Genomic DNA, 20,994 nt, shown 5'->3' on the forward strand with positions numbered 1-20,994 from the left:
GCAAGTCTTTGAGTTGTTACTATGTGATTCTGATGTCTGCCTTTCATGTATGCTCTACTGTGTTAAAATCTGCTGTGCCGGGCTCGGGTGGGAGGAAGAGAGCAGGTGGCTTTTGGCCAAGGTCGTTTCTGCCTAGAGCCTGCGTAACCTCCCACCACAGCACCTGGAGGTTACCAGAGTGGTTGGGGAGTTAACGTGCTTCAACTGTGGGAAAAGAAGGCGGGTCCCGACCCTGTGGGGAGGGGTCGTCAGAAGCCCGGGAAGGGCACCGGTTGGTTGACAAGGGTCATGGGGCCAAAAAAGAGATAAAAAGCCCCATGAAGAAGATCGTCCGTCTTCCTTGGTGGTGTGTGCGTATGTCAAGTGGGAAGATCAGGTCCGAGGCAACCAGGAGGGGGTTGCTCTGGGATAGAGAGGCTTTTTTATGTTTTAAAGTGTGTGGGTATCTTGGAGAGGGCCAGCCGCCGTTGTGGCTGGGTGTGGAGGACATTTTATTGGTTATTGGGGTAATGGCTAGCTACTAGAACTTTTCCTCACCTTCCTACCTCACTCCCTTTTCTCCCAATTCCCTTTCCCTTTTAAAGGCTTTTACCGACCAAGGCCCTACGTGTTAGTTTTACTGATGGTAATAAATTTGCTTTGGTCCCTAAATGTGTGTCTGTGTGTTATTCTCTGAACATCTGGCTCGTCCTGGTTGTGGACAAGGCTAGGGAGGGGGGTTGCCTGGAAGTTAGGATGGTTGGTCCAGGAACCTACCTTGCAGGGCTGTCAGGTGGACCATGACATCCTCTACAAAATTTGGGACTAGAGTTTCACATAATTTATTTGGAAGATCACAATGTTACGGCGTAAATGAGGACAAATAGGTTTTTTTCTTGTTGTTATTGTTGCTAAGTGAGAGGAGAGGAGAAAAAAAGAGTTCCAGATGGCGCTATTCGCAATATAACTGTTTTGGTAACAACCATCCATTCCTATGAACATGAAGAGAGGAAGGAAGTTAACTGAAAAAGCAGCAGCTGTGTTTGCATTTGAAAGTCAATGGCTCAATTCAGACAAGAACAAACTATGGTTTGGCTAGCAGAAATCTTTTCCCTGTTCATACACTCTTCCATCCCCTCCTGCACCAAAATTTGCCTTGATGTCCAAACTGGGCAAACTATCGGTACCATAAACCATAGTTTACCTCCAAACCAACATTGGCAACCATTGACTGAACTAGATTTCTAGCTCTGGTTTGGTTGCAAAACCATGGTTAGCAGTAACCATTGTTTGCCCAAAGCAGACTTCACAACAAGCCAAGGTCACTACAGGGAGTGCAAGAGAGAATTATAGTGTGTGAACATGACATAAGTTCCAGACTGCCAAACCATGTTTTTTTCTGTTACATCTGAATTAAGTCAAAATACATTATTCAGGCACCAATCTTTAATATTTAGAAAAACAGGATAGCTATCGCTGCCTTAATTTTATGGTTTAGAGATCCATCTGGGGGAACCAATTAGCTGAACTGCTCAGCCTTAGGATAGCCCAAATGGGACTTTTTAAAAAAACACTAATGGGTTTTTAAAAACTTTTTCCTTTGAACAGCAAACAAGCCTGTTTTAAATGCCTTTTGCTGTGAAGCACTGTGTGGGGTGAGGGTGGACTCCTGTTAACTCACGTCCAAAACTCCCTCGAACACATAAACTAGTTAAATGGATCTTCCGAAGATAAATACAAAACAGCAGCCCTGCTGGATCAGACCAAAGGTTAATCTCAGTCAGAGGCAGGCAGCTTGGTCCCCTCTAGATTCTTTGGACTACGACACCCAGAATCCCTTATCATTGGCCATGCTGGCTGAAGCTTATGGGAGTTGTAGACCAAAACATCTAGAGGACGCTTGGTTGGCTGCCCCTGATCTACGTTCAGCATGCTGCTTCCTTCAGTGGCCAGACAGATGTCTCTAGGAAGCCCACCAGCAGCAAGGTATGAAGGCAATAGCCTTCCTCTGCTGTTGCTCCCCAGCAACTGACCTTCAGTGGCATATGGCCCCTGACCATGAAGGTTATAGCCCTCATGACTAACAACTGATAAACCTCTACTCCTTCAAGCATTTGTCTCATCTCCTTTTAAAGCCTTCTAAGCTACTACCACCACTAGGTGACCATATGAAAAGGAGGACAGGGCTCCTGTATTTAACCAGTTGTATAGAAAAGGGATTTTCAACAGGTGTCATTTGTATGCATGCAGCACCTAATGAAATTCCCTCTTCATCATAACGGTTAAAGCTGCAGGAGCCCTGCACTCTATACTAGCATGACCAGATACAAAAGAAGGCAGGGCTCCTGCAGCTTTAACTATTGTGATGAAGAGTGAATTTCACCACCTGCTGTGTGCATACAAATGACACCTGCTGAAAAAAACCTTTTTCTATACAACTTTTAAAGATACTGGAGCCCTGTCCTCCTTTCCATACGGTCACCCTAATCACCACATCTTGTGCCACTGAAGCTTATGGGAATTATACGACGCTTGACACTTCTGCAGGTCTCGTAAGAACTCCATACAGATGCCAATGGAGAAAGCCACCACCCGTGTCAAAAGGACTGGCCCTCATTTTGTCCTGCCTACAATAGGGTATGAGAAGAAACCTTAAAGTGGCCAGTGGGGACTTGGAGATGGGCTGCAACTCTGTAGTATCATATGCTCATCAAACCCTGGTAACTTTGGCATCCCCAGGAAAAGCACCACATGACATAAAGCAGGGAAAGACTTTTCCTGATGTCTTAGAGAACCACTGCTTGCCAGGACAGACAATACTGGACTCCTACTGACTCAGTATAAAACCAGCTTTTCTTATCTTATGTATCTGGGCTGTTGAACCTCTTTCAGCCTGAGGGGCAAATTCCATTTCAGCAACGAAGCCTTCAGAGAGCCTTCGGGGTGGGGTGGGGACTGCAGAAAAGCTAGTAAACCACAAAATGATAAATAGTCAGAAGAAAAGGAGTATGGCCAGGAGCAGTGGACATGCCCTTCTGGGGAGGCCTCAGGTGAGCCACGTTTGGCTTCTGCACCCATGTTGTAACGGTTGCCAGGTTCCATACATCAGTCAGATGTAACCAGATGCAGTATTAAGAAGAATGCATTGTATTATGGTAAATACGGTTAAAGTCTTAAGACTGTTAAGAACCCTAATAGATCAGATAAAAAATCTATCCTGTTTCCCAAAGTGGCCTACTAGGTGTTCCCAAAAAGCCCCAAAGCAGGTCATGAAGGCAACTGCCCTCCCCCACTCATTGTGGGATACACTGCCTCTAAACATGGAAGTTCAATTTAGCTCTAAAGTTAAACGGCGGCAAAAAAGTTTAGTCCACAGTTCATTTTTCAAATACGCATTTTGGAAGTTTTAGATCAAGTTCCTCAAAAACCAACTAAACTGGTGATTTAGCAAGGCCGTTCTTAATTCCATAGGGAATGAATTACACTGAAGATATCCAGTATCTGTTTTGCAACCTCTGCTCCAGAAATGCATTTAAGATTCAAGTGAAACCTGCACCAAATAATAAATGTTTCATGAAACAATGTTATAATTCCAGAAATTATGACAGACTCAACTTAAAAAGATAAATGAATGGTTAAACACTAGCATGTACAAGGGGGGACAATGAACCAACATTAAACACTGATGACTGTAAAACAGGGAGAAATTTGCTTTTCCAACTAAAACTACAAACTTTATATTATTATTTGTAAGAATGAGGGTTTTTAGAAACGAGGAGAGAGAATAGGTGTTACAATGCTAATTAACATGCAGAATTAAGCAATGGTATAATTTTTTTTCTCCCCACAACAGTATCATCAGAGTTCAGTGCAACTTGGTATCAATCGACATTACATGGTCAATAAAAAAAGTTTTGAGTGCAGAAGATACGAGGGTCAAGTACAATATTGACTGTTTATTATCTAATCAATTCAGGGTCTGCTCATAATTCCCTTTTGGCATTTTGCAAATGGATTTGTTTTCATTATTAATAATATTGTCAAAAGTAGACAATATTATTTGTTTTAATTTGTTTTAATTATTAATAATATTGTCAAAAGTAGACAATATTATTTGTTTTAATTTGTTTTAATTATTAATAATATTGTCAAAAGTAGTCTAGGTAAGCCAAATTATACTTAGACAACAGCAAGTCAAGTCAAAATTGTACCACTCCTACATGTATAATCATGCAAAAATGTATAATAAATGTATATACATGCAGAGTGATATTCTTATCACCTACCCAGAGAATAACTTGGGTGAAAGTCTTCATCAGTAGGAAATACAAGCATAAACTTGCTATCTGAAGCTCCAACTCTTGTATCTTCCACACTTCCAAACAGCACACCTTATAACTTAGCTTAAATTTAGCATACATCAAACAGACAGTGATAGTTTACATGCTGAACAATAATTAACATTTGTCAATTAAGATGAAATGTCAGATTGCCCTTCTAAGGTTTCTTTAAAAGAAGAAACAATATGTCATCTTGACTTGCAAATGTGATTTGGAAAAGGAGAATTCCTATGCCTATTTGAGTTCAAGCTAACCCCAGAGGCAGAATTGATATGTGGATAGCAGAGTGGCAGACAGGCAAGGGTAGGACTTTGGGGGCACAACTCACCAAGAAGTTCTTCTGCACATGCTCTACTGGAGCAAACAGGGGCTGGGGCAAGGGCATGGTTCAATGAGATAGATGCAGGAAATCTGAACACTCTTTCGTTAACTGGGTGCTTGCATGCAGTGGCTGATTTTTGCATTTTCTGTCTCAGGTTGAAATTCTATGCATATGTACTTGGGAATACGTTCCACTGAAGACACTGAGGCTTGCTTCTGAGTAAACAGCCGTAGGGTTGGATTACATGACACCTAAATGTATTGGTAAGGACCTTGCTAAGCCTGTTAACCTCTTGGGCCCATTCACGAACCCTCTTTCCAGAGCTTTGTCATTTTCCCTCAGTGGGTGAAGCCTGCTATTATGATCTGCCCTTCAGTACATGTTATTTAGCCCTGGATTAAATAGAATGGATGGATCATGATGAAGCAGGTGTATTGTTGGCAACTGTTCATCTGTAAGGCAGAATGGAAGGGTACTATCAGAGCTGGAAGAGACCCAAGAATTCAATGCTTGTGCCTAAAAACGTTGACAATTTTTCCATCCCTGGATAGGGCTGGTTCCCATCAAATTGATGAGGGAACCTAACCCAAGTCTCCGCACAACCCTGCTACAGCTAATCCCGATGACCAACCATGCTTTTGTGTGCAAGGGATCCCCATTCATTTTGGCAGAAACAGCAATTCTGTGGATGGGTTTACTCACTGAGAGATGCCACCACCACTGAAAAGAACGAGGAAGCTCTTGTGAGCAGGCAACTCTACACAACCCTACAAAATGGAAGGTATGGGAAACAAGGCTTCATATATAAATGCACAGGCGAAAGGGGTGGGTGGAACTGAGGCTAGTACAAACATGGGGATGAGGGGAGAAATAGATTAAAAATATCCAATCTAAAAAGTGGGGGAGGAATCATAAAAACATGAGACGAGCCCTGCTTGATCAGTCCAAAGGCCCATCTAATCTAGCATCCTACTTCCCTCAGGGGCCAAGCAAATGCCTCCTGGATACACACAAGGAAGGTATGAAGGCAATAGCCCAAAAGTAGTATTCAGTGGCATACTGCTCTGAACACGGAGACTCCGTAGAACCTTCATCCCTAATAGCATCATCCAGAGCATCATCCCTGATGCTCTGTGAAAGTGACTATATTTCTTTAAGATGGAGATTAAGCGAGTGGCCATCCCCGCATTTTGTGGCAGCAAGTTTCAGAAATGATGCGTGCTGTGAAGAAGTACTTTCTTTCATCTGCCCTGAACCTACAACCAAGCAATGACACACAATTCATCCAATGAAACGATGTTCTCATCCAAGCTGCCTTGGCAAGGGAAATACTGCAACTCAATTTTATGACCAGCTTGGGTGCACATGGTTAAGAGCACATAAAGGCTCCCCGCATTAGAAACTGACAGCCTCATGCAAAAGCAGAAGCCAGAATGAAGGTTTTTTTTTTTCACATCAGCAATTTCAGAATGCCAGTAAGGGAGTTGCCAAATTCCGCAACAGAAGAATTGCCTGGAAAATCCAGTCCAAAGGCATTTTTACTCCAGCGTCATACATCTAATATGAAGCTGCAGGGTCACACTGTTGGCCCATGTAGCCTAGCACCAACTTCTCTGACTGGTAGTGACAACTCAAGATGTCAATCCAACATGTACCTTTTAAATGGAGAAGCCATGGATTGGAACTGGGCCCTTGGCATGCTAGACAAACGCCCCTGAATGCTCACAACCCCGCTTGTGACCTGGAGACTCTGAATGCTGAGGTCCCATTTGGCTATCATGACTATTGGAAGACCTATAGTTTCCTATAGATTCATCTCACACAACAAGAACAAACTGTTTGAGCAGGCTTCCTCAGCTTGGTGCCCACCAAATGAACTGGACTGCAAAACCCATCATTTCCAGACAGCAAGGTAAACTAGCTTCTTGGATCCCCCTATTTTGGGGATCTCCTGTGGCTTGATGCCTTCTACCCAAAGCTTTGCAGGCATCACTCCCTCTAACAATAAAGTCAGTGCCTCACCGTTGACTGGATTGGAGCCAGAACAAGACCAATGGGAAACAAGAAGGAGGTGTTAGCATGCTCAGAGGAATTCCAAAGTTTCCACAAGTACAAAAATGTAAACCATCACTATCCACAAAAGGGAGCAGCCAGCCCAAGGAGGCCCAAGCATGCTCAGATGAACTACAGAATGGTGACCGCTAGTTGAAAAGGAAAATAGGTAGGTGTAGGGGAGTGTGTGTACACACACATGCATATGAAGTGGCTTGCTTGAGCTCCTAACAGTTTATACTGTAAGGATGGGCATCTTGTGGCCCTCCAGATGTTTTTCTGCCAGCATAGCTAATGGCAAGGGACGATGGGAGTTGTAGGCCAAAATATCTAGAGGGTCACAAGTTGCCAATTCCTGGTTTATAGGATCCCTAAAGAAAGCATGGGTGGCTGGAACCCTGAATGGTACACTCCTATTAGGAGGTGCAGAAATAGCACATTTAGATGCAGGTTCCACTTGTTATCATTAAACCTAGGACTACAACGGCAGACAGAACAGGGTTTTTTTAGAACAAAAAAAACAAAACAAAACAACCCTCTAGTGAAGTGTAAACCAGATATGGCCAAATAGTACCAGAGTATACATACAGTGATGAATAGTAACAAATAACCTTATTTATTTACAATATATAACTGATGCATATCAGCTGCACGGTCATTAATGGCCAACTACCATTTGTCCAACAAAACTGTGTAAGAAAAGTGCTCCCAAATAGTAGTCACTTTACAATAAATATTATTTCCATATATAATATACAAAATCAGTCACAATTATTTAACACGACACAGTGCTAATAATGACATTAGATGAATACCCTTTTAAACATATATTTTTTATAAAAGGTTATTTTTGTTATTTTCTTGTTCTTATATGCGTTATGAAACTTTACGCGACAGGTCTCCGCGGTTTATTATTCCTGTTTGCACGAGAGCTTCGTCAGAACAAACGCCATGGCGACTCGGCTGCAAAATCGTAAGGTTATTGTGTGGTAGACTGAAATGCAGCCAGACTGTCCGGCTGCTTCTGGAGGTGTTTACCCCATTATAAATGTTTGGCGATGTCTACCACACAATAACCTTATGGTTTGCAGCCGAGTCGCCATGGCGTTTGTTCTGACGAAGCTCTCGTGCAAACAGGAATAATAAACCGCGGAGACCTGTCGTGTAAAGTTTCATAGCGCATATAAGAACAAGGAAATAACAAAATAACCTTCTATTATAAAAATATATGTTTAAAAGGGTATTCATCTGATGTCATTATTAGCACTGTGTCATGTTAAATAATTGTGACTGTGATTTTGTATATTATATATGGAAATAATATTTATTGTAAAGTGACTACTATGCTAGGAACTGGAAGATTCAAGGGGAATATTCTATTGAAGAATGGTATAAAGAAGTATGGGATATAGCCATTAATGATAAACTGACATGTAATATTAAGTGGAGAAAAGGCGTAACTAAAATTAATGAGTTTGAAGGAATCTGGAAGCAGTTCCTAATATTTGTGTTTACTAAGGGAAGTGGGAAACCCCCAGCGGAAGAAACGATAAGATTTTGGATTCAGGAATAGATCCCGAGGTGGGGGGTGCACTTTTACGTTAAGAATGATTATGTTGTAGTATGATAACGTATAGGCAATATTTACTCAACATATATGTACTCAACATTTATTCAATATGTATTTAGAAGTTGTTTGATGTTTTTCATTTGATTATTATTATTTTTGTAATGTTGTATGTTTATATAGTGTGGAAAAAAATAAAAACATTTTTTTTTAAAAAAAAAGTAAAGTGACTACTATTTGGGAGCACTTTTCTTACACAGTTTTGTTGGACAAATGGTAGTTGGCCATTAATGACTGTGCAGCTGATATGCATCAGTTATATATTGCAAATAAATGCAGGTTGCTTACCTGTAACTGTAGTTCTCTGAGTGGTCATCTATGCATTCATACATATGGGCGCAGAGCCCATATGTGTGATGCATAGAGACCACGAAGAAGAAATAAGGTTATTTGTTACTATTCATCACTGTATGTATATTATGTAGTGTGTGCTTTGGGCACTTTGTATATATTGAATCATTCACACTACTGCCTTCTTCTTTTTGAACAAATAGTACCAGAGAACTGCTATTACCGTTGCCTGTAATTTTGTACTTAAGTGTTGATCTGTTTTAACGTTTTAAATATAATTCTGCATTTTATCAATTTGAATCTGAATGTGCATGAAGCAGCACCTGAACTAGATTAGATGGATTTTAAAACAGACCTCACCAAAAAGGTTTATCTTTATATTAGTATTGCAATAAGAATTTTATTAATATCTATATTAATTCTAGGTTACAGTAGTTACATTTCTGAATTTACATGGTTTGGCAAAGGATACACATTATTCATAAACACCGTAAAAGAATAGCATAACTATGTCCTCTCAAAAATTATAATGTGAAAAGAATTATAGGAGGAATTGGCATATATATTCACATGGCTATTTTTTCAGGTGGGAGGAAGGAAAGGACTTATTTATTTGGTGCATGTACAATGGATAGTACGCATTTGATTTAAGCCCTATATTAAATCCAAAACAAAATTAGGTAGATGTATTTATTTGGATCCAACTTGAGTTAAATAGGGCATTCCTCAAATTGCTCAAGATAAAACAAAACACCTAGTAATTGTTCCATGCCATTGAATAAACTGGACAAAAAAAGAATCCTCTCTAAACAGACATGAGACAGGGTATATTCAATATGTAGTATACATACTATACTATACTAATGTTGGGGACACAAAATCAAGGTAAGATACCCAGGATTTATGCAGGAACCTTCAGCATATCACCATCTTTGCCCCTCAATGGAAGCAACATCTTGCTCTCACAGCAATCCTGTGAGAGCAAGAAACAAAGACAGGAGAAAAGTTGCCGTACAAATCAGGAAGGTTAAACAAATAGCTTTTGAGCTAACTCTTCAGGTTAAGTGAAGAAATGCAGTCTCTCATAATTTGCCGACTTTTGTTGCATTAAGGTCTCTGCATTTGAGAAAAGTTAAAAACAAAACGGAGTCTTCAGGGAGACCATTTGCACGTATCAGAGGGCAGGGCTCGTGCAGCTTTAACTGTTGCGATGAAGAGGGAATTTCACCAGGTGCTGCATGCATACAAATGACACCTGCTGAAATTCCCTTCTTTATACAGCTGTTAAAGATACAGGAGCCCTGTCCTCCTTTTCATATGGACACCCTAGATTAAGAGATTGGTCTAACTGTTATATCTGGAGATCCTAATTAGAAGAAGACTGATTTCAATATGCTTTTCCTTCTACATATGTAGATTTCCATTATGAAGCATGTTCATAAAGTCTCCTGAATTTGCTCTCCTAAATTTGAATATGGCTTTTAAAAAAGGCAATGGGGCTGGTTCTAGATTTAATTACTTAAAATAGACTCATTGAAATCAATGGGAGTTAGGTTAGTCATGACTAACTTAAAGATTTTGATGGGTCTACACTAAGTATGACTAAATCTGGAACCAAATCAATGACTAAAAACCTCAAAGAAATACTAATATGCTGAAAATAAAAGGGAAAAACTAGACAACTAGACAAAAGGGAAAAACTGGACAACCATCTGTCAGGGATGCTTTAAGGTGGATTCCTGCATTGAGCAGGGTGTTGGACTCAATGGCCTTTTAGACCCCTTCCAACTACTATTCTATGATTCTATTTTAATGACAGGAAAGGATGTAAAATAATATGGAGACTCTTATAAGTTAATTTACCACTCAGAACAAATTAGTTCAGCCCCATAACTTGATTTTAAGAAATGCCTATAATAGCCATGATGATAATTGCAATGGTATAAATCTAAAAATATTTTTTCAGAAACATTTTCAAGGCAACATTCCAACTATTTCCATTGTCAATATTAGTCAAATCACGATGGGAACAATTCACTCAACCATTGTATCTGTAGTAATGACAATATCAAAACAATGGAACTAGAAATAATAAATCAACAAGTCAAAAACTTAAAAGGAATCACTTGCTGGGGCTCATTGGGCATGATCACCAGATGCAACCTATTTAATTGCTGAACCGGGAACACCATTGCCAATATTTTTTTGTGGGGGAAATTGACAGTAGATGTCTCCCATGGGTTTTTGGAAAGCTGCCCTGAGCGCCCCCAGCCAAGCCATTTCTTCAAGGCCCACAAATGAGCATGGGCTGGAAGGATCTGTTAATAAGACAGGAGAAAGGACACATCTCTCTCTGTCTTAAGATGCTGTGACATGGCCTGCCCACTTTTTCTCAGGGCTCTGCATTTCTTTTCTGTCCCACTTCCACTTCATTATGGTTCACCAGTCAGATGTGGGACCAGCCAGTGTCCCCTTGTCCTGCTCTTTCCATCTCTAGAATAGCAAGGTAGGGTGCCAGCTAGTGTAGAGTAGGGTAGGCAACCTGGTGCCCTCCAGATCCTGCTGGACATCACTCATAATCCCTGATTATACTAGTTGGGGCTTATGCGAGTTGTAGTTCAAAACACCTGGAGGGCATCAGGTTACCTACCTGTGAAGTAGTGTTCCCTGACATGCAGCACCTTTCCTGATATCAGATCAAGCCGAGCATCAACAGCCAGCAATTTAATGCTCCCAGCTGTGGTTTCAATGTGGCCTGCTCACAACTCACAGTCAAAACTATGTTGATTTTCACCTTTTGGGTAGTTCCAATCATCAAGGAATGGTTGCCTGGGTAGTTCCCCAGACTTCTCGTTGACCTATGAGTCAACAGTGCAATCTTATACATATCTACAGAGAAGTAAGTGTGCTTGAACTCAATAGGGCTTACTCTCAGGTAAATATGTAGAGGAATGCAAACTTAGGGTCCCATCCGACATTACTGAAGAGTTATATGATGATGCAGTTCCTACAATATGAAGGAAATGTCAGAAGACACATGGGATGACATCAGGATGTGGCTCCTTCCCATAATAGCATTTTTCCAAGAAGGGCAACATTGCCCTGGGAAGGAGCTGCATCATTTCTCTGACATGGTTTTCACATGATCAGTGGTAGGCAACTTTATGGCCCCCAGATGATTTGAACTACAACTCCCATAATTCCTGAGCACTGGCCATACTGGTTGGGGTTTAAAGGAGTTATAGTTCAAAACAACTGGAGAGCACCATAGAGGCAACCCCTGGCCTAGGTCATCTAAGATGACCAGTGACATGTGCTGAAGCAGCACAAAAGGCAACGCAAGAGACATGCAATAAGTAATGGGAAAGAAAGTGAATGGGTAGTGGGTGAGCAGACTAAATGTGTGGTAGGTAGCAATATGTCCCAATGGAGCTAAACCTAACCCAACATCTCTTTCCCACACTAAAGAATGCAATTTTGTCTTTATTTGCTGTATTTATTTACCGGTTTTACCAAGAGCCCACTTGGGCATGGCATCAATTTCATCACACATAGAAGTTCTGAGGGCACACAAAATATGATTGCAAACAAATCTTTACATATTCCTCTAAAAATAAGTTATTTGGATGCCAAATTTACAAGTCACTCCTTTTGTTCGTTATACATCATCAGGATACGTTCCGTTTATTGCACCACTAGTTATTATTTTTGTTAATGCTCACAGAAACTTACACATAAAAATATGAACATGCAGGTTAAAAAAATTGCTGCTGATGGCAGCACCTAAACCTACAGCAACTTCATACATTACTTTCTACCTGGTAGTTAAGATACTCATTGGTCAGATTTCAGATGGCTGGAAAGCTGATTTCCTCTTAACTACGGTTAAGAGATCAGGAGACAGTTGTGGATGTGTGTCCTCCCCTCCTCCCACCCCTACGTTTTCAGGAGTAAGTTCCCACATCCTACTTCAACCATGGTTATAAAAGTTGACCTTAACCACTGTTCTTACTGAAGCAGAACCTGACACCAATATAAATCTGCTGTTACCATTAACCATGGTTGAGATTAATGGTGACATTTTTCTTAACCACATTCTTCCACAGCAGACTCTTGAACTATTAAACCATGGTTAAGAGGGAGGCTGCATTACATCTTTATTGACTCTCCACTGAATATCTTCATCCATCAGAGTTTTAAACAAAACTACTATCTTGGCACCACCAATAATACAGGAGCACTATAGAGAAACCACAGGATTTTGCAGAAAACAAATATGATTATCTTTTGCACAGGTAATGCATGAATAGAACCTTAAAATTATTATTCATGGTCACTGTGAGATCTTTAAGGATCTTCAGTAAAACACCTTCTAATTTCAATATTAAAATTTTACAAGGATTTCCAGAGCATGAAAGACCAAAAAAAAAAAAAAAAACTACCCTGCTAACAGTTTTATGGCTAGTTACAGGTAGTTTAGAATCCATTCAAAATTATTATACTGGGAGATGTCTACAGTGAAAACTGATTCAGCTGATCTAGTTTCTAACATACCTGTACCATCCATTTTAAAAATATGTTTCAGAACATGCTTGAGGAGACCATGCTCTATTTAAAAGACAGCCTCTGTGCACTTGGGAAGTTCTGTACATTTGGCATGCAGTTCTGAATATATTTCTAAACGCTCAGATGTCTCTCAGTATTAAAAAGTGGTACATATTAACTACAATAAAATAATCACAGAAATTTCTTAACTTTTAAAGTAAGTAAGTAAGAGCAAATTCATAACTTTTTATCCAAGACTAAAAGAAAAGAAGAAGAAAAAAAAGACCACAGACCTGTAAAGATAATAAAAATTGACCTACTGTTTGAAGCCAATCAAGTCAAGTGTATACATGATTTCAGATTAGGAAGCTATCAAATTCACATCAAAACATCCATATCAAAATTATACATGGAAAGATTTAACATCAAAATTGCTTTAGAAACCATTCACATTTGCTTTTACATAAAATTAGATCCTGCATAGCCTTTCAAACAGTTACCCTGAAAATGCAGCTTTTAAAAAGCAGTGTTACTTCTTAAAAAGACAAATAGTTTAGCAGATAGGGCAGGAAATACATTTACACATTTTAAAAAGTTATTTTACTTTCATAAAGTCAGAGGTGATATTAATGAAAGGGAAGGCTAGTGAGTATATATACACTGCGATATTGAAGAGAAATTAAAGGTCATTACTTCAACCACAATAGGTGGGTTTTGGAGTAAAAAGCAGGGATCCAAAGAGTTACCTTAGGTACCATCACCAATGGCCCATTGAGATTTCTGAATGTTTTGTCTTTGAATAGAATGCCACATTACAAACTAGTTTGAAAAGACCCATCAGTTTCACAAGTAGTTTGCTATGTAGCATGGGAAGGTGCTATCAGAGAAACACACATCTTGGGCATGCATAGAAAGTCTAATTATTCATTAGATCTCAGCCAACATGTGCAACTGAAATTTTAGACTGCAATCCTAAACATTATTACTAGAAAGTTCCATTAAACTCAGTAGAACTGATTTCTGAATAAACATGCTTAGGATCACACAAAGAGCTTGAAATAGCTGTGCAACCTTTTGCCCATATTACTTCTAATTAGATGCATTGAACTACCAGCAATATTATTTGATTTTTTTCTTTTTTGCTTTTAACAAAACAGAAGAGATGATACTGAGTTACATGCACATTTTGTAAGCAACACAAATTATTTTCATCTGAAAGCCCAAGCAGAGAAGAGTCTATGAGAGCAAGGCTTATTTAAACACCAGGCATGGTTACTCAGCACAGAGCTGTGTCTCAGATCTAGAGTTTGACTTAAACTGGCAAATAATTTAACATCTGAACTAATGCTTGGGCATTCTCAACCAGAGGAGTAAGGGCCATAGTTCAGTCATGGCTCAGAGGATAGCTTAGACAATGCTTTTATTGAACATGGATTAAAGGAGTGGCCACAATCCAGAAAGACAGGAGCTTTCAGCACGTGCATCCCCACATTTTCTTTATATTTTTCAACAATTTTCAGAGAGTAGCCATTGTAGTCTATTGCAGTAAAAGCAAAAGTGGCCAATGGCACTTTTAAGACTAACAAATTTATTCTGGCAAAAGCTTTTGTGGATGACAATCCAGTTCATCAGATACACGGAGTATTATGGAGAGTTTCAGGTTTATATATACAGTTTATGCAATGGTGGTTGGGGGAAGAATAATTGTAAACAGTGAGATCAGAAGGAAATTATATGCAAAAAGTTAGTTACATTATTAATAGTGGTAATTCACAGTAACTCTGTTCAGAACAACACGCTATATTTTGATCTAAACATTATGGCTTAGCGTGTCATATGAACCATGATTTAGCATGATGTGTGAACCATTCCTAACCATGGTGGCCATATAATCATGGTTTAAACACAGTCACTAACCATTTGCTATGAAAGGTTTAGCAGCCTAACCATGACTTAGCATGCTACCTGAACAGGCCCACTGTGGTTGTTGTTGATAGGACAAACACCCTGGCACTAAATGCTTTAATTGGTTTACCTAATACCAAGGTTATTACAATTCGTCCCCACTCCCAGTTCCACCAACACCACCCCGTTCTGTATATAAAACTAAAACTCTCCATAATACTCAATGCATCTGATGAATGGGCTATGGTCTACAAAAGCTTATGCCAGTGTAAATTTATTAGTCTTGAAGATGCCACTAGACTTTTTATTTATATTTTTGGGAGTTGTGACTTTTCCCACCACAAGGGCATGGAAGATGTAAGCATCTTACATTGCTTCTATGAGATGTACTGGCTTGGGGGAGTCTACAAAAATAATGGATTTGAAAGCCACCAAAAACGTCTCTCTGTGTCACCTGCAGTTTTGACTTGGTGCATAGGAAGTTTGTAATCTCTTTAATTTAGAAATTGGGAAATAAGGGTAAAGGCAGTCTCATAGGTATGCTGGGACCAGGCTGTTTGGGCTTCAAAGGGACAATGATTTGAACCCAACTGGGATCCAGTACAGTCACCAGAACAATGGCTCCTAACAGCTCACTCTCTGCAGAAGGAGGACTGCAGCAGTTTGTGCAACCTGTAGTTTTTGGACTGTCATTAAAAGTAGCCCAATTCAGTAGTCTAGCCTCAGAATTATAAAGGCAGGTGAGTTTCAAAAGTAACTTGCCATGCAACATGAGAGGCTGCTGACTGAGAAAAAGAAGAGAAATGCAATTATGCTCATGCACAACCCCTTGCATGGGCTGCCTAAACAGGTTCTCTGGGTTGCAGCTACTGTACTTTGATTATTTGTCTTTGTGGCATGAAAATATAATTTGATCATATATAATTCACACAAATGTGTTTGTTTAGGTAGGTGCTGTAAGTTTTTAAAGCAAGCATTATTGTACAGTAAAACATTACTCAACCTTTTTATTAAAAAATGTTCAATTTTCTAAACTTAGTGTAACCCTAGGTACATAGACCTATTGCTTCTATCTCTCAAATTCCTGTGGACCTTACTCATTGAGTTTTTACCAAACATACGCTCCCTCAAAATACAACTGTTGTAAACACAAACACTAGTGAGGAAAATAAACGCTAAAGAGAGGATACAAATACTGATTGGCCAACTTCTACCCAATGTGATTGTAGGAGAAACAGAAATATGGCAAGCAATATATAATTCTTTTTAAGCTTCACAATCTAGATGCCAGCATTTGTTTAAGAAAATATTCACAGGACACAAATTCCAAATTTGTATTTCCACATATAAACACTTTTGGCATGCAAAAAGGAGCATACGGGAATACATGGATTGCTCCTACTGTAAGACACACAAAAAAGGTTTGCTAAGTTGAATCTTGCCAAACTTTGCTGATGGTGAACTGGGAACAAGAAGCATTTTAATGGCATCCCAAGTACATCTGTTTTCTTTTTAAATAAAACAAAACTGGCTGTTAAAAAGCTTAAACAAGGAACCAAAATTCATATGGAGCACAATGGTCAGCTTTTGCAGTATGATCCAGGTCAACAGCAAAGGTTTGAGAAGCTGGTTAAGTTTGTGATTGATTCAAGTTGGGTTCTGCGATATTCCCATTTTCAGGAAAGATATTTGGGAAATTGTTATTAAATGTTGCTGGAAATTCTAAGGCTGTATCAGCATTTTGATAGCTCACATAAGAATTAAAGGACTGCTGTGGAAGTACTTGGCTATCAGGCACCTGCACAAATACCCCTGCCTGAGTAGCTGGGGAAATTCTTTGGCCAGCTAGTGGTACTTTAGGTTCCCTGGGCTCCAGTTGCTGCTTGCTTTCTTCATCCGTGTCAAGACGGGTTAGCTTTTCTATCCACATGCGAAACTTCTCCTCTGTCTGCCTCTGCATCTCGGCAAAGCAGTTCATGGCCTCTTCCAGGACGCTGCCTATGCAGTTCCTATCCCATACGGTGCCCCTGTCAAGCAATCCTGGAATTTCCCTGGTCGCTCCTCCAGATCCCCCAGCACGACTGAAGCCAGCTTTAAAGACATTGAGGCCATTGCATAAGACATCATTAAAGATCATAATATCCATACATTAAGGCATGCGAGCACGAACAAGCTATACACTTGCTCTAACTGGTCAGGTACACACAATCTCAAAGAGGCACTGTGATGTCTGCCCAATTAGAAGTTCATAAACCACCCACACTCCCGAACATAATTACTACAATCGTCTGACTTTCAAAATTACTTTCAGAAAGTGAAATTAATCCCATTCCTATAAAATAACGGTGGTGTCTTTATTGCTGAATGAAAGCCAAAGCACCATAACTTAATCCATATTTTATTTTAAAATACAAACACTCAAACTTTTTTTTAATGCACATTTTACTTAAGGCCATAAAATGTAAGCACACTAGAGTAGCCCTGCTGGATCAGGCCAGGGGCCACCTAGTACAGAATTTCATTTCCAAAAGTGCCTGGTCAGATGCCTCTGGGAGGCATGACATGACTAATTTGTCCCATTGATTTCAATGGGTCTACCCTAAGCATTTCTATGGCTGGATCCAACATCCTAATTTTGCATTCCAAACAACTCGTACTAATTTACAGAAATGCAATTTTTATTGTGTATTCTGATAGTAGTATTTAGGTTGCCACAAAATTCAGAATATTTTGGTAAGGAATGAGCTGGCACAGAGCACAGAAGTCGGGTATGGGCATTAAAAAGGCGAAGATTAAGAGAAACACAGATGATGAATCATGGAGAGGAGCAAGGAACTACACAGGTAATTTATAGTACTTAATGGCAAATTTTCATCCAAAGCACTCTTGGTTGGGTCTTCAAATAATCACTGCCTGTACATTTAAAGGTTTTTCTTTGTTGACACATAACATTTCTATTTAAGGGGAAATATTAGAGGTTTGGGAAATCAGGTAAGTGAGTGCAGAGGACTGGAAATTCTCAAAGGGCCTATTCAGACAACACACTAAGCAATGGTTAGGCCGCTAACCCTTTTGCAGAAAAAGGTTAGTGTCCTTGTTTAAACCATGGTTATGTACCCTCCATGGTTAGGAATGGTTCATACAACATGCTGAGACATAATGTTTAGCTCAAAATGATTAACCACCATGGCTTAACATGTCTTTTGAAGAGGGTCAATGAATTCATGAATCCTTAGCTGAGTTTGTTAGAGCCTTCTCCAGATGTTAGAGCAAGAGGAGGGGAAGTTCACCTATTAATCTGACACCATAAGGACATACTACAAAACCATGTGGGCACCACTACTGAGGAATCATAGAGTTTGGACTAGCTTTTTTTCGAAAGGAACCAAATGGAAACAATAAGAATATGAAATAAGGTCTGATGGAAGCCAGAGGTAAAATTCCCAACTCTTGAATATCAGCAGAACTATGCCTACTATCCCTTAAGAGAATAAAATATCTGGACTTTCATTATAGGAGGCATTCTTCTTGGTCAATTAGAAGTGACGTGCCTCCACTTTCACAGTGAGATGCTAGAATGACTATCAGAAATATCAGAAGCAAACTACACATGGAGAGTTCTGTCCTTCATCCTGTTCTCACAAACCTGGCATGCTACGAAGCTGAAGGTGTTCAGATTTCTTCTGAGGACTAATTACTGCACGACAGCTATTGGGAAAATCATGGGAATTCTGACCCATCTTCTGCCCACCCCCCGACACCCCTTCATAAAGAGTGGGAAACTTTTTTGTGATCAGAATCTACAAGAATTATTGCTCCAGGTATATCAAAGTCCTACTTTATAAGGAGGAATTCTTTCCCAGATTTCCAGAAAAAAGCTTCCTCGGGTGTTCAAATAATCCATGAGAATGTGGAAATTAGGAACAATGAGTTTTTTGCTTCTGTTTGGAACACAGAAGAACTGCACTGATCTGCCATGAATTATCTTATTACAATTCCACATGTAGAACAAAATTGGGATGAGCATTTCAGGTACTTTACAAAATCACAACCAGCAAAGTGTCTTCTGACCCTTCTCAACAGGCTGCAAAAAAAGCTCAAACAATGTGTACAATGTTGTAAACCGCCCAGAGAGCTTCGGCTGTGGGGCGGTATATAAATGTAATAAAATAAAATAAATAAAATAAATAAATAAATACAAACCAGGGCTGTGGAGTCGGAGTCGGTAAAAATGTACCGACTCCGACTCCTAATAAATTTAAATTGTATATAGAGTTGTGATATGTCCCTGAAAACCAAGACTGTCCTGGATTCCAGCCAATTCCAAAATATTCTGGCTGGTTGGACAAAAATCCCAGATTCGCAGTCCAGCTGGCCAGAGAAATTCAGACCTCCTCAGAGGATCGGCAGCAGCAGAGAAAAAGACGGATCAATGTGCTGCCTTTTCCAGAGTGCCGCTGCTCCTTCACAGGCAGGCTCAGACGAGTCACCATGACTCAGGTGCTCCAAGCATGTGAGTTCCAAGCACAACAAGGAGTTTGGTAATCTTGGCTGGTTGCGGTAAGCGCTGGGCCCCGCTGGGTTGTTTGTGGGGGAAGAAAGAGTTTTTTGGGGTGTATGAGGGAGGGAGTGGGGGGAGGAAGGAAAGGAAGCACAAAAACAAACTTTCACTTTTAACTGAATAAAATACAGTTGTTACGAAGTAACTTTCCTGTGAGTGAGCAGTACAGACTCCATTTTGAGACAGCCAACAGTCAAGGTGTCTTCACCCCTCCATCTCCAACAGAGAAGAGGAAAAAAACACAGGAATGGGGCTGAGAGCAATCACAAGGCTAGGTCAAGCAATTCATTTAGATAAGAATCACCTTACTTAGCCACAGACGCTCTATGACCAATGTCTAAAGATTCCTTACAAGTGTGTGTGTGTGTGTGTGTGTGTGTGTGTGAGTCTCATTAGAACATGTGCAAGTTGTACACAGGTCTAATGAGAGCATATCACGTGACACAGTAAAGGAGATTTTTATTTGGATTTTAGAAAATATAACCTCATTGTTTTCATTTTTGGGCTTCTTTAATAAATAAATTAAAAAAAAACAGAATGTCTTAGCTATAGCCTTTAGACCCGGGCTTTAACAGGTTAGGGTTCTAAAAAGTTGTGTGCTTGCAGTCGATGTAGGAAATATATAGAAAATTTATTTCCTATATCGATATATAATTAAAGGAGTCGGAGTCAGAGGTGCCATGAATAAAGGAGTCGGAAGTTTTATGTGCCGACTCCACAGCCCTGGTACAAATGGTGTTACCCAAAAGGTCAAGTGGCCCAAGTTCTGATTGTACTACTTGATCACCTGGCCTTACACTGGCCAAACCCTATTATAATTTCAAAATAGGTAAGCCCAAGGCAGTGAAAGGAACCACGATACCACTGCATGCATAAGCTTTCAAGAAATTAGTTTGATATCCTTAATTAACCCAAATTGTGGACTGTACCACATAGTTTTAGTAGCAAAGAAGTTAGAACCAAGATGATTAAATGATGGTCTAAGGGTCATTTGTGTTTTCTAGTTCAACTTTTAGGTGGTCCCTGAGACCATGATGTAAATAACAGGAAAATATGAGTGAGACATTAGTTTCTTCTACATGATGACAAGGTAAAAGCTTAAACCAAGAACCAGCTTGTCTCTTCAAGAGTGGAATCCTCAAAGAATGAAAAGGCAATAAACAGAACCAAATTGGGGTGGGGTGGAGAACCAGGGTCAAGATTTGAAAGGTAACGTAAGATTTGGTGGTCCCCAAAGAGGAAATAAACCAGAATACTGGTCCTCAGTAAAACAAAAAGTAAGTACCTCAGGTCTACAATAGGCTAGATAAGGGTGGGTAACTTGTGTCCGTCCCCCCCATGCTTAGGCCTGTCATTACCATAGTTGTTGCAA

At 39.8% G+C, this 20,994-nt stretch overlaps 1 protein-coding gene across 3 annotated transcripts in view; it reads right to left on the reverse strand.

Moving 5' to 3' along the window:
* Positions 1-20,994, reverse strand: part of ARK2N (arkadia (RNF111) N-terminal like PKA signaling regulator 2N) — a 66,239-nt gene that overhangs the window by 9,776 nt on the left and 35,469 nt on the right. The window contains exon 4 of one of the 3 annotated variants that reach the window (XM_063128278.1): positions 16,482-17,152. The exons of the other annotated variants lie outside the window; for them this stretch is intronic. Coding sequence (XP_062984348.1) covers positions 16,692-17,152 — 461 coding nt within the window. The 3' untranslated portion in view covers positions 16,482-16,691. Of the gene's footprint in view, positions 1-16,481; positions 17,153-20,994 lie in introns of those variants that run through there. 3 annotated transcript variants of the gene reach the window in all.

This window comes from Elgaria multicarinata, chromosome 6, assembly GCF_023053635.1.
Source record: "Elgaria multicarinata webbii isolate HBS135686 ecotype San Diego chromosome 6, rElgMul1.1.pri, whole genome shotgun sequence".
NCBI lineage: Eukaryota > Metazoa > Chordata > Lepidosauria > Squamata > Anguidae > Elgaria > Elgaria multicarinata.